Genomic DNA, 12,728 nt, shown 5'->3' with positions numbered 1-12,728 from the left:
CAAAAAGCTCGTCCGGTTTGTTCGGTCCACCGGTTAATTATCGGTTCAACCAATTTTTTGACCGATTTTTTGCAGAGATTTTGGGATCAACCGGACCGGCTAGATGACCGATTTCTAATTAATTCGGTCGAATCGGTCGGTCCGGTCCAATTTTCAGAACCTTACTCAGCCGTCACCTACATGGAAGAAAGCTGAAACAGATCAACAAATAACAAATTAAACAATATAGTCAAACTCTTCAATATCATAAAAGAATGCTATGCTAACAAAGAACCATCATATATATCAGTTTAAACTTGTGATTATTATAATGGATATAGGTATAATATGGGATTAGAATTGTAAATCAATTAATATAATATCCCTAGCTTAACTGCATTCAGTTTTAGGGTATCTAGTTGGTTAGGAATTGCTATTATTTAGAGAACTTGTTATCTACCTTTCCATACTTGTGATCAAGAATTATATTCATCTCAATCTTGGTCAAGAATCATCTTTATCTCAGCCTTACTTGCTTCAAGTCACATACTATTACAATTATGATTATAATTTAATAAAGAGTAATGCTAGAGAATCAAAAGGGTATTAGTAAAAAATCAGTCAAATATCTTTGGGTGAATTCAAAATCTCTACGAGTTAATATATATGGATGTTTCTTCTGCTAAGTATCAAAATGTTTCTTTTTTATACTAAATGGATGTTCTTTTATATATTTTTCGAATTTTTTTGTATTGCAAATGTGAATGTCTCTATTTCTTTAAAAATTTCATATATTTTTTAAATTTTTTAGATATTTAATTATTTTTGCTAAAATATAATTGGATGTTTCTTTTGTTAAGTATTAGAATGTTTTTTTCATATTAAATGAATGTTTTTTTTATAATTCTATAATTGTGTAGTTTGCAGTCTCTTTAATCATCAAAACGACACCTAATATCGCAAAACGTAGAGAATAACATCTGCAACAAAAAAAACATGAAATAAAAATAAAAAATAAAATTTTATTATTTTCACTTTTTTTTTATAAAATTTAAAAATAAAAACACTAAGAATAAAATAAAAATAAAAAAGCAAAAGCGCATCCTTAGATTACTATCAATTGAACTCTACAAATCAAAGTCAACATTTTTCCTATACACTTGCTGCTTGGATTGAACACAGAACACCTAATCAAGTGTTTAAAGATCAATGAAACTCAATTGTTTCATCTTTCTTCAATCTTCATTGATTCAATTGAAGCATGGCGGCAACTGTGTCGGAGAGTGGTGGCTCCTCCTCAGAATCGGTTTGATATTCATGGGGGCAGGTTGCTCCAGCGCCATCCCCTATCCGAGGTGCCTCATCTCTCCCTCCCATCCTCCCTGTCACGTTTGCTTCCAATCGCTCTCTATCCCTCCCAACCGAAACGTGGAGTGCGTCATCGACGCACTGGAGCTTGCAGAGGCGCGTGATGAGGGAATCGAACGCGTTCTTGGGAGCGACGTCGCAGTTGAGGGTGGATAGGGTTTGAAGGAGGTGGTTGAGGAGGGAAGAGGAGAAGGTTTCGTCAGTGACGAAGTCGAAGGTGGACTTCGTGTTGAACCAGTTGTCTTGGATGCGCTTATTGAGGGTGTCGCGGAGAGCATGGAAGTCGCCGGCGCTTCCAGTAGCATTGGTGAGAGAGAAAGGTCTGTGTGTGTGATTGTTGGAGGTGAGTAGGTTAATGTGAGAAAGAAGAGGAAGGCTTTTATAGGTTTTAATTAGGTTTACTTAATTAATTTAAAATGTTTTAAATTTTGAATTTAAGAAATTTAAAATTAATTATTAATATAAATTAATGTGGTTTTGTTTAGTTTTTGACTGATAACCTCTTGATTCCATATACTTTTCCTTTAATAAATATAAAAGGCTTCTATAACAATAATTTCTGTTGCTTCCGCATTGAAGTTCAATGCATAGTTATTTCAAATTTCCTTACACAAAATACTATTATTATAGAGAAAGAAGTTGAACTTTTCTTCCAAAAAAACTTCACTTCTTTTATCTTCTTCTTCTTCTTTCTTTCTTTCTTTTTTTTTTCTGAAATCAAGAAACAAAATCTTAAGCTACGCAAAGCAACGCTAGAGTCAAACTCATGTTTTGGTATCACAAAAGAGTAAAGGCTTGAAGAGACCTAATTAATTCTTTATTTGGGAAGCAATTGAAGTGTTTGCATATAGAGTGTATATAGCTTTTATTATGTTTCAAGATCATTGTGCTTTATGTACATGCTTCTCTTTTAGTTGCAGCTAGAGCTCTAAAATTTGCTGCGTTTTAACTAAGAATTAAAAAAAAAAGTATGCATTTATATACAATGAAGGCACGTTTCTTTAATCTCCAAAGAAAAATTGATCAATTAGGAGAAGCAGCGTATATAACACTTTTAAGTTACGGATTTGATTAAAGTATTGGGTAATACTAGGGAGATAAAAAAAGAGAAATTCTTCACATACAAGTATTTTTTTATACAAGTCTTTACAAGTGCACCTCCTTCTTCTTCTTCCTGCACGTCTTCTTCTTCTTTTCTTTCGTTTCTTGCCTTCTCTTTCCTCCTTCTTTAAAGTGAAAAGTATACAATACCATTACAATCAAATTCAACATATAATGTTAAGAATGTACCGTGAGACCCGTTCAAGTAGATTTTGATTGGGGCACTTCAAAGCACGATCATATACAATTTCAGTTCTTTTGGCAACATCATGCCAGTTATAGAGTTCCCTCATCTACAAAAAGGAAAAAAGAAAAAAAATTAAAAAAGAACTAGTTTTTACCAATTGAATCAGGGACGTATCCCTCAAACAACAATCACCCGGTGGTGCATGACTTGTGGATCAACTTTTGGCAGCATTGATATTGCCCTTTCAATTGCAAGCACCATATCACCAGGATCAGGTTCTGCCAAAATGATCATGTCATCTGGTAAAACCTATATAGCAAAGAAGTGAATCCATATCAATCCTTGCAAGACAGCATTCCAAAATTGTGGAATTGGAAAGAAACAGATTTTTGTAAGAAAAATTAAACTAATTAAAGAATAAAGAGCATTTATTCTCATACTGAACAGGTAAAAGAAGGAAAGTTGCACCCACCTCGGGAACTTCTCCAACACGTGTGCTAACTGTTAACAATCCACAACTAGCAGCCTCTAATATGGCTATACAGAAAGCTTCAGTTAACGAACTGAAATAGATCAAACATTATTAATGATTGACAATAGATATGGATTGTAAAATGACCTGAATGTTGAAGCTCTCAAAATGAAAATAACATAAGCTTCCAACATTGCTTGAATTCCAAAATTAGACAACATGGTGACATATACAAATTCTAATATCATCATTGAAAAGCTTAAAAGGAGGAAAATATAAGGAAGCTGAACCTGTTTAAGAAGATGTGTCCTGATATTAGAACAGATCGGACTTGTGCATGTGGCACGACTCCCAACATTTCAACTCGATCTTGAAGAGAATATTTTTCTCTCATCTCCTCCAACCTCACACGCTTAGGTCCATCACCTCCAACAATGAAACGAACCTACAATTCCAATTATCATCATAAAGCAATGTGCAAACTCCTTGGGAATGCTGTGGCCTCTCAAAGAGGTTCTATAGGTACTTCACATATTTAACATCCCACTACAGCTTTGAAAAGCAGCATTTAGACTTTTACACAAAAGCAATATAACTTATACAGAACAATAGGGCAAGAACCATAGAGAAATTGAACCAAACAAAAACATTGCAATTTAAAGTACGGCAGAAAAAGGTCAAATCATTCCCACAAGGGACCTTAGCATGGAATTACACTCAAAATATGTCATGCAAGAAAAACCAAAAATATTTTTCCTTTTTTCTTTCAATCATCTACTCACATTGGGATGCAGACGGCATACATCTGGAATGACTTCAACAAGCAAATCTGCTCCCTTGCGATAAACCAACTGGCTAATAACAACAATAACAATCTCCGAGCGGCTCGGCTGCACCGCTGGCTTGAACATTGCAGTGTCCACAGCATTAGGTATAACAAAAACCTTCTCCGGGGGCAGCCCCGACCGCAGCACTGTATTCTCCTTGCTCGTATGCAAAACACATATGGCCTGACTCACATCAGCCAATGTAAACTGCAAGACCTTGTTCATATGTATGCTTCCAGCATCCGAAAATCCATAGAGAGAATGATCCGTGAATACAACCCTGTACCCCATGGTTCTAGAATGCATGAGAGCTTCATGATAGAGAGTGGAAAATGCTTGATGTCCATGGACAATAGTGATTCTTTCTCGAATGAGAATGGTTCTAATAATGGGGAGTGAGGGAAATAGGGTTGGGAATGAATTCTGCATAACAAAAGGCCTCCACGGAACATAGTAAACTTTCAAACCACCAGTCATGTATCTAACCCCAGATCGGTTTCCATATGCATGAGTTACAACCACTACTTGAATTCGATAATACTCGTATCATATATTTTTCTTTTAATTCATAGAAATTACGAAAAAGAAATTAACCGCATAAGCAGAAAATCATTAACTAACAAATTGATTGAATTACAGAGAATGTGATTATGACCTTGTGGCCTAGCTTGAGTAAGCACTGAGAGGGCCTAGCTTGAGTAAGCACTGAGAGAGATAATAGATGTGGTTCTCGACGCCACCAAAGTTGGGATAGAAAAAATCAGAGACCATCATGATTCTGTGCTTTTTTCTATCCATTGATTAACCTGCGAGGCCAGTCTTGACACTCGTTCGTTGGGATTATTGGAGAAGACGCCTGAGACTAAAATTTGATTGGGAGAATTAGAGAAACAAAACACACGTGAAGAGAAGAGAAGATGAATAAGAAATAAGATTGTGAGGGAAGTGTCTCCCAGACCCAATCCAATCATAGAGTTTTTCATCCAACGGGGGATATAATTTATTTCATTTGGGCCTTGCTAGCGAATAAACACACGAGCCACCAGACCTGACACGGCGATCCATCTCTCTAGCGAATCTCGCCGGGAACAGCACCTCGTCGAGACTTGCGGAGAACGCGAAGTCGAACGCACCGTCGATGAACGGCGGCGAACTAGTGGCTGGCGCCGGCGGAGACGCAGGAAACCTTAGAAGAGAGGAGAAGCAGCGGTTGGAGGCAGAGGAAGAAGGTGAGGCTGCGGAGATCTAGGGTGAAAAATGAGGGTGTTTAACTTAATCTCCTCTCCTACAATAAACAATGAGTAACGCCCGAGTCAGTAAACCACAGCCACCATGAACTTTGAAGAGTGATTGAATTAATAAACTACTCTCACCTAAAAGTACTTGAACCTCATACTCAAGCTCAAAGTTGTTTTTCGACAAGTTCAACTTTCTTTACGTGGGCCAACAGTGAATATGGAAGGCCCAATGTGAAATATGGCCCATGATGTTGCGTAGTCGTTTGTTTCCATCCAGCGAGTGGCGAGAGAGGGCGTGGAGTTGAGTGTAAACGAAATAATGGCAACGAAATCGGAATCGGAAGGTAGCGGCGGTGGGAAGGTAGTTCCTGTGATCGTGTGGAACGAAGGGCTTAGAAGGTTCGAGACGGAAGACAAGGAGGCTTACGTGGAGTATGTGCTCAGAGATAACGGTAACGTCATGGATTTGATCCACACCTTTGTGCCTTCTTCAAAGAGGGGGCTCGGTTTAGCTTCCCACCTTTGCGTCGCTGCTTTCCAACACGCTAAGTCCCACTCGTTATCCATCATCCCTACCTGTTCCTATGTCTCTGTGAGTTCAATCTTCCTCAATTTCATTCCTTTAATTCCACAAGTATAGCAATTGTGCAACCTATTTTTCATGTTACCCAAAAAAATTAAGGTAAATAATTGACAAGATGTGTTGGCTTTGGCAGGAGACATTTCTTCCGCGGAATCCATCTTGGAATTCTGTCCTGTACAATGGAGCTGGAAAAATATAGCATCTAAGCTTAACAGTTACGCAAGCATCTTGCTCGTACTAGTTCTACCATTCGAAACTATGCTTCTAAGTTCTAACAGTGCATTTTGCTGTATTAAATAAATATAATAACCTTTGAGAATGAACTCTCTGTTGGTAACTGATAAGTATACTATATTTGTAATAAATCTGCAACAAGTATGCTCTTATTATGTTGCTTTGTATCCGGTGTCCATGATTCATAATATCATAATTTATAATTTTATTATACTAAGTATGCACTAAAAATCTGTATATAAAATATCTAATTTTTTATAAAAGGTTTTTATTATGCACTGTAAATAAAATGGATTTTTTTTTATTATTTTACTATGTCAATTGTCAACTTTGATTATTCTAATATTTAATTATTTAATTAAAATATATTAATGTATATAAATATGTACAAAAATATTGTCCGTTGATTTTCATTTAGTGCTACCTTTTGGTTAAGATGTGCATAAATGCTAAATACTTGCGCCATTTAAAAAAAAAAAATTGCACGGCTCATCTACAAGAAACTCCGTAAATCAAAATCATACCCATTATAATCTTTTCCACATAGCTATTCCTGTTAAGTTTCTTTTAACTCTCATAAAAAGCAGCTATGATCTAGGGAAGAGTCTACAACTGAATCCATGTTTCGTGGTGCATTACAATTATTCTTCGTGTTCTGTACAAACCGGTATTTTAAGGGTAATAACATTCCATATAAGTGCATAAAGCAGAACAAAAGTATCATTCCACAGCGCAAATCAAGAATCAATCCCTCAGACCCTGACCATTGTCATCATATGTACATATAAATTCCCATAACCTTAGCATTGGAACAAAAGGAATATTTACAAATGAACCAAGCCTGTTATGCAGCACCACCATTCAACCAGGTACATAATAATCCATTTTTTCCACAGGAAGATTGAACACTGATGTCTCCACCTATACAAAAAAGAAAAATATTAAGGTGTAATCACTAATCAGATTTCTGAGAGCAAGGTGTCCTAACATTTATGTTAACATTCTCCTCTATCAAGAGAAAAAGTAATTTTAAGAAATATAAGTAATTAATGTGTATTCTTAACAAGTAGAGGCCTTATTTTAACAGCTAAGCAATAAAAATTTCAGGTTTTAATATTCGGACAAACAAAGTGGGAGGCAGGGGTTCAATATTAATATTTTACTCAACTGGTAACTCGAGCCTGAAAATCAATGGGCAAAAAAGTTGCAGAAAAAAGAAGTTACCTGGTCAAATGGAACAAAGACAAAAGGAGTCATGCCCCTCTTATGTGAGACTGCAGGCACATCTGGGTTGTGTGTTTCATCATCCCGCCATCCTTCAACTACACCAAGAATGTCCTCCTCAGGTGCACTTGCCTCGCTATTGTTCACACCACTGGTGACAAGTGAAATCAAATCCATCCGATTGTTGGCCCCTGGAGTTGTTCCTCTAACTCTACATCATAGGTAGATCCACAAAAGAAAGTTGATTGAAAACAGGAAGTAAACCTCTCATTATTAGGAAATAAGTTCCAAGGGAATTTAAAATTATCAGGGAAAATGCAAAATACAAAAGCAGCATACTTCTCTTCCTCTAAAAACAAGATAATTTTCAAAGAATTTCTACATTCAATTCTGTTTACTATTCAATCCTTACCGCAAAGGATACTACTTTTTCTAGCTTATTTGAGATAAGATGTGGGAGTGAAGCAAGTTGAGGCAACTGTTTAAGTGGGCATCAATTATGGATCAACGAACTCAAGAATCAAAACAACTTTCAGATTATCAAAGTTAAAAATTTCTCTGAACTCACCATCTCATCCCCCACCATTTGAAGATGATTTAACGAATATTTAATCTAATCTCTTTCCTAGCAATAACCCGCATGTAATGGTGCATCAAATTCATTAATGGTAACACAAATTTTCAATAACAAGTTATTAAGGTTAAGGCCTTATAAAATACCTCAAGCGAATTCTCAAGACAGTAGGTCACATGCCTGGATACAAGACAGCAGCTTCAACCTGCAATGGTAGTTTCAATTGAAATTTGACTCAACATCTATGTAAAGAAATATGGCTATTATGTAAAACTTACTAGAAGGAAAGAAAATGTTTACTCCTTAAAAAGCAATAGAGATTAAAGAGCAGGAAAAACTAAATTACATAGTTTGGCAAAAATTACAACTTCACCTTGTCATCTGACAATGTGTAGTGGCCACCAAAAACAGAGTCTACTTTAGATGATCGAAAGTTCATGAACTTCACCACATCCTTGATCTTTTGAGAAGAATTCTAGACAACACAATATTAACATCTAAGGCAATTAGATGTAATAGAAGCCGAAAACATATATTCAACTACATTCAGACATCATGAATCACAACCTTATAAAGAAATCGCCCAGAAGGGAAAAATCTCATGTACCGGAAATAGCAGACCTGCAGAGGATACAAACAATTATTATGAAAACGTAAATATGCAAATACAGAAAACACCAAACAAAATTTACTTACAGGTTCCTAATACAAAGTCCTTATTCTTATACAAAAACTCTAGGACAACATATAGGCTTAAAGCCACCTAACAAGTTCCGGAGTTTCATGGACTAACAAGAAGGTAATATCTTAGGCATATAGTATATTGCCCTTTAACTCTTAAGAAGGCTTACAATAGGACAACAGTAGGATCCTATGCTAGGATTTATAAAACCACAAAATACATGAGAGTAGTGGTTCAACGTTCAAGACCATTTAAATTACTGATGGAGCAAATTTTCTAAGAATGGTACAGAACTTCTAGTTAGTTTATGACTAGGCACACTTCTGAAGAATTAGTCCCAGAAGCCATAAATAAGAAATAGTTCAAATAATTCATGCTACTTAATAGCAAGGTAATAAAGATTAACAATAGCAATAATCATAATGCACATTTCCTAGCAACACACAGAGATATAAATGCATACCAGATGAACTGGATTAGTAATTTTCCACTCTGCAACTCCGGCTCGAATGTAGGTATTTCTACTCACATAAATACCTGACATGTGGAAGCATAAGAAGAAGGCACCAGCTTGATTACATTAAAATGCAAGGGAAGAGAAAAAAAAATACTGAACCATCACATGTTTCCAATTAATATAATGAAAGGAGCAGGCAATAAGGTTACCCAATAAGAGATTGTTGTTCTTACCATCAGTTCGCAACCTTGGTCGTGAGAGCCACATTTTACGCCATGAGCCATCATATTTTGATTGAAGAATCCTATAGTTTTCTACCACTCCAGAGAGCTTCATAAAGGAGACTCCAAAATTAGAACTTAAGATATTTATGTGCAGTCAAACCTCCACATTCAAAAGCTCTAGCAAGTTTACCTGCCAAGCCTTCAAGCATGCAACGCGCCAAAAAACAGGGTTACGAATTGTGTACCTCCATTTTCGACACACACAAGATGCCTTTCCCAAGTCATATGGAGTCATTCGAGCAAAGACCTATAAATATACATTCAATATATCTATTTCTGAGAGTTTTTTCTTGTATGTAACTACAGAACTTTCAGCATAAGAATATCCATTCATCTAACGGCTCAAAAATCACTGAATAGACCTTAAAGAGATATCGACATATGTCCTGACAAGTTAAAGATCTATGTTATTCATACTATGGTTCTTATTTTAAGAATAGTTTCTACTCCCAATTCTAAAGGCTGTACCACGAAGAACAATGCAAAAACATCATATTAACTTAGAAATTTAGTTTCCTAAAGTGTCAAATGTGGGTGTGCAGGAAATGATTTCAAGAATATGAAAATGATTCTTCTTAGGATTGCAATATATGGCAGACCGGGGAGACTATCTGTGAAGTTTCTCTTTTTTTTTTTTTTTTTTTTTTTTTTTTTTTTGTGGTCACATTTCGATTTCCCCAATCAATAAAATTTTCATCTAGCCATCGACTGAAGACAAACTATAACTTGATGATGTGACACTACCTCAAAAAGCAGCTCATCTGGTAAGCATTGATGAATGAGTGCAGATTCCACATAAGGCTTTCTACTTGCACTTCCAAATGGCGCCACAGGTCTCACATTAACTCCATAAAGATCTGAAACAAACACATAGAAATATTAAAAATCATAAATTTAAAGAATAAAAAACGGGTAAGGGGAAACATAATAGCAGCTTCGGACATACCAAGCCATGGCCTCCTCGTAATAAAGTAATCAACAGTCCTCAACCTCAAAACTGACTCAAGTTCAGAAGGAACTGATAACGCAAAATCTGCACCATAAAAAAAATCATACAGTTAAATATTCATTGTATATCAAATCATCAACAACACCGACTCAGATAAGCTCAAGATTAATCACAAAGCAATTGATTTCAATTGAATGGCCATTCAGCTGGAGAATTGATCTTAAATTCTTAATTAATAAAAAATTAGGATAAATACATATCAACATCAATAAAAACTGTTGACAAAAAAGAATATTGAGAAATCCAGAAGATGAGGCGCGAAGTGGAGAGAGAGAAGAGAAGTGTACCTGAACTTGAGGCCATAGAAACATGAGAGTGAGGACGATTCCACGAATTTGTGAAGAAGGGCGAAATGAGAAGAAAGAGAAACGATAAGAGAAGTTACGAGAAACAAAAAATAAAGAGAGAGTAGGCTGAGAATCTTCGAAGGATTAATTGAACCGACGAACCCAAAACGACGGCGTATGGATGATTAGCAAAGTAAGTACGCGCCTTAACACGTTGGCGGTCCCAAATACTAAGACAACTAAACACATCTGGCAGTTAAAACCTTTTTAAGACCAATTATATTGGATTCCCCTCTTTTTTTTCTCTCTCAAAAACAGAATGTACATTTTCTTTTTTGGGCCAATAAAACGAATACAACGCAGATTGCGACCACATACATTCATTATCCTTTAAAAACGCCGTAACTATTGATTAAAGACAAACACTTAAATAAAATTTTGATCAGCCACGAATTGGTAATTTCTAATGCTCTCTAGTTCTCCTCTTCTATTTCTAATGTATTATTTTGTGTTTTTTTAATGCTGATTAAAGAAATTCGTCCAATCCGAACCGACTCTAACTTATTTGGATCGGGTTGAGTAAAAGATTTTAATAACCCAAACTGAATCGAATCTTATTGTTTTTGGTTGTTTTGGTTCATGATTTGCTGAAAAACTTGAACAAAAGCGTTACGTTCACATGAAAACTTCAAAATTATGGATTCACTATCTCACATTCTCACCCATTGAAGTGCCAAAGAAATTGGTCACTCTACTCGACAAAAATACCAGATTTTTGTCCAAAGCGATTTGCGTGTTTCCTAACTTTTTTATACTATTTTATCTCATATATTTTTAAAATAAATCCAATATGTGTTTTGAAAAAAGAGTGAGAAGATGGGCTCAAGGACATGTGGAACATAATTGAACTTTATAAATTTTTTGGTCATGGAACTTACATTTTATCAACCAATAAAATGAAATCTAATATTCATCCAAGAACAATGCCTATCCAACTTTTAACATATTAGGCTTGATGGAGGCCCAAATATGAATTTCTGCCCCAGAGACTTGGATCTCAGTAACATCAACATGTGGCCCAATTAGCCTTTTCAAACAGAAAATTCTATGTTTTCGGCAAAGGTCTTTGCCTTTCTGACAGCCACACCAGGATTGATTCCCAGCAATAAATAACCCACTTATGAAAAATCTTTTTCTGCCCATGATAAAAAGAAAAAAAAGAGAAAATTATTTTTCTTCCGAAGCTTGCAAAAGAATAAAAATTAAAGCTCTTACTTTTAAAACCGGAATAATATCTATATGGAAAATAAAAAGAGGATCGGATCCTTAGCTTATTGCTTTCTGACTTGCTGTGTCACCACATAAATAAACCGAAACGAAACAGGAAAAAAATGTTTTCTACCTAGCAATATTTGATTCTCTGCCTTAAATTAATTCAAGTGCTATATATATGTGGATATCTCAGATTCTTAGCATTGCAAAACAATAATCAAATTTTGTGTTTTTTTTCTATTGTACCTTCTATCATGATAAGTTAAGGACTAATCCGTCATGGATTAGAGCTCTATTTAAAAATTTGTCATTGACTAATGAGTTGCTGCATATACAAGGCGTAATTCAAATTCCTGACACTTGGTTAAGCGAATTAGTGAGCTAACCAGTATTATCTGAACCGAACTGACCCGCTCGATAGAACCGAAAACCCGGTAAACCGATAACAAAGCTGGTTAGGGTGAGCTAGCTGACCGGATAAAGAAGAGAATTGGTGAGACCCGATTTGAACCAGCCGGATTTGACGAAAACCGAAAAACCGGTGGGTTTAAAAAAATCCAAACCGGTTCGAACTCTATTTTTTTTTCTTCAAGTCAAATGAAGTCGTTTCAATTATTTAAAAAAAAAAGAACTGAAAGCTTGAAAGAAACCCAAGCTCAAAGCCTCCTAGTGTTCCCAGACCCAAACCCATTCCCTTTTTCTTTCCCCAAACTCTAAACAGCTGAGACCTGAAATTGAGAGAGACCCGTTCAGCCCTTCTCATCCTCACCGTGCTCGCAGTCTCGCTCTCGCACCACACGACCACAGCCAGCACCACCTCCATCGAACGGTGCAACGTCGTCGGCAATTGCTACTCAGAGTTGTCGGCTCGGTGGCCCTTGAGTATCTTGGGTCATCGCCTCCTGTCCTGTGCCGCTGTGTGTCCATCGTTGTCCTCCTTTTGCCGGTCC

At 36.1% G+C, this 12,728-nt stretch overlaps 2 protein-coding genes across 9 annotated transcripts; both read right to left on the bottom strand.

Moving 5' to 3' along the window:
* Positions 1 to 2,343: 2,343 nt before the first annotated feature.
* On the bottom strand, positions 2,344 to 6,159 carry LOC112717762 (phosphatidylinositol N-acetylglucosaminyltransferase subunit A). 8 transcript variants are annotated; one of them, XM_072205142.1, is made up of 8 exons: positions 5,308 to 6,159; positions 4,893 to 5,219; positions 4,590 to 4,796; positions 3,890 to 4,214; positions 3,398 to 3,552; positions 3,108 to 3,198; positions 2,828 to 2,944; positions 2,344 to 2,741 (listed from the first exon to the last, which is right to left on the bottom strand). In XM_072205142.1, the coding sequence occupies exons 4-8, from the start codon at positions 4,157 to 4,159 to the stop codon at positions 2,613 to 2,615; spliced, it is 762 nt and encodes a 253-aa protein (XP_072061243.1). In that variant the 5' UTR covers positions 4,160 to 4,214; positions 4,590 to 4,796; positions 4,893 to 5,219; positions 5,308 to 6,159; the 3' UTR covers positions 2,344 to 2,612. The 8 variants fall into 8 exon arrangements, with proteins under 8 accessions (XP_072061243.1, XP_072061245.1, XP_072061240.1 ...); XM_072205144.1 differs by having other exon boundaries at positions 4,983 to 5,219; positions 5,308 to 6,080; XM_072205139.1 differs by having other exon boundaries at positions 3,890 to 4,796; positions 4,983 to 5,219; positions 5,308 to 6,080.
* Positions 6,160 to 6,483: 324 nt separating this feature from the next.
* Positions 6,484 to 10,872, bottom strand: LOC112716010 (F-box protein 7-like). The gene is made up of 11 exons (XM_072205145.1): positions 10,507 to 10,872; positions 10,157 to 10,243; positions 9,955 to 10,067; positions 9,341 to 9,457; positions 9,160 to 9,256; positions 8,933 to 9,006; positions 8,355 to 8,408; positions 8,161 to 8,262; positions 7,934 to 7,992; positions 7,214 to 7,424; positions 6,484 to 6,910 (listed from the first exon to the last, which is right to left on the bottom strand). Exons 1-9 carry the CDS (start codon positions 10,520 to 10,522, stop codon positions 7,960 to 7,962), a joined length of 693 nt encoding a protein of 230 aa, XP_072061246.1. The 5' UTR covers positions 10,523 to 10,872; the 3' UTR covers positions 6,484 to 6,910; positions 7,214 to 7,424; positions 7,934 to 7,959.
* Between the last annotated feature and the right edge of the window lie 1,856 nt (positions 10,873 to 12,728).

This window comes from Arachis hypogaea, chromosome 10, assembly GCF_003086295.3.
Source record: "Arachis hypogaea cultivar Tifrunner chromosome 10, arahy.Tifrunner.gnm2.J5K5, whole genome shotgun sequence".
Lineage (NCBI taxonomy): Eukaryota > Viridiplantae > Streptophyta > Magnoliopsida > Fabales > Fabaceae > Arachis > Arachis hypogaea.
This window is presented reverse-complemented; position numbering and strand designations above follow the sequence as displayed.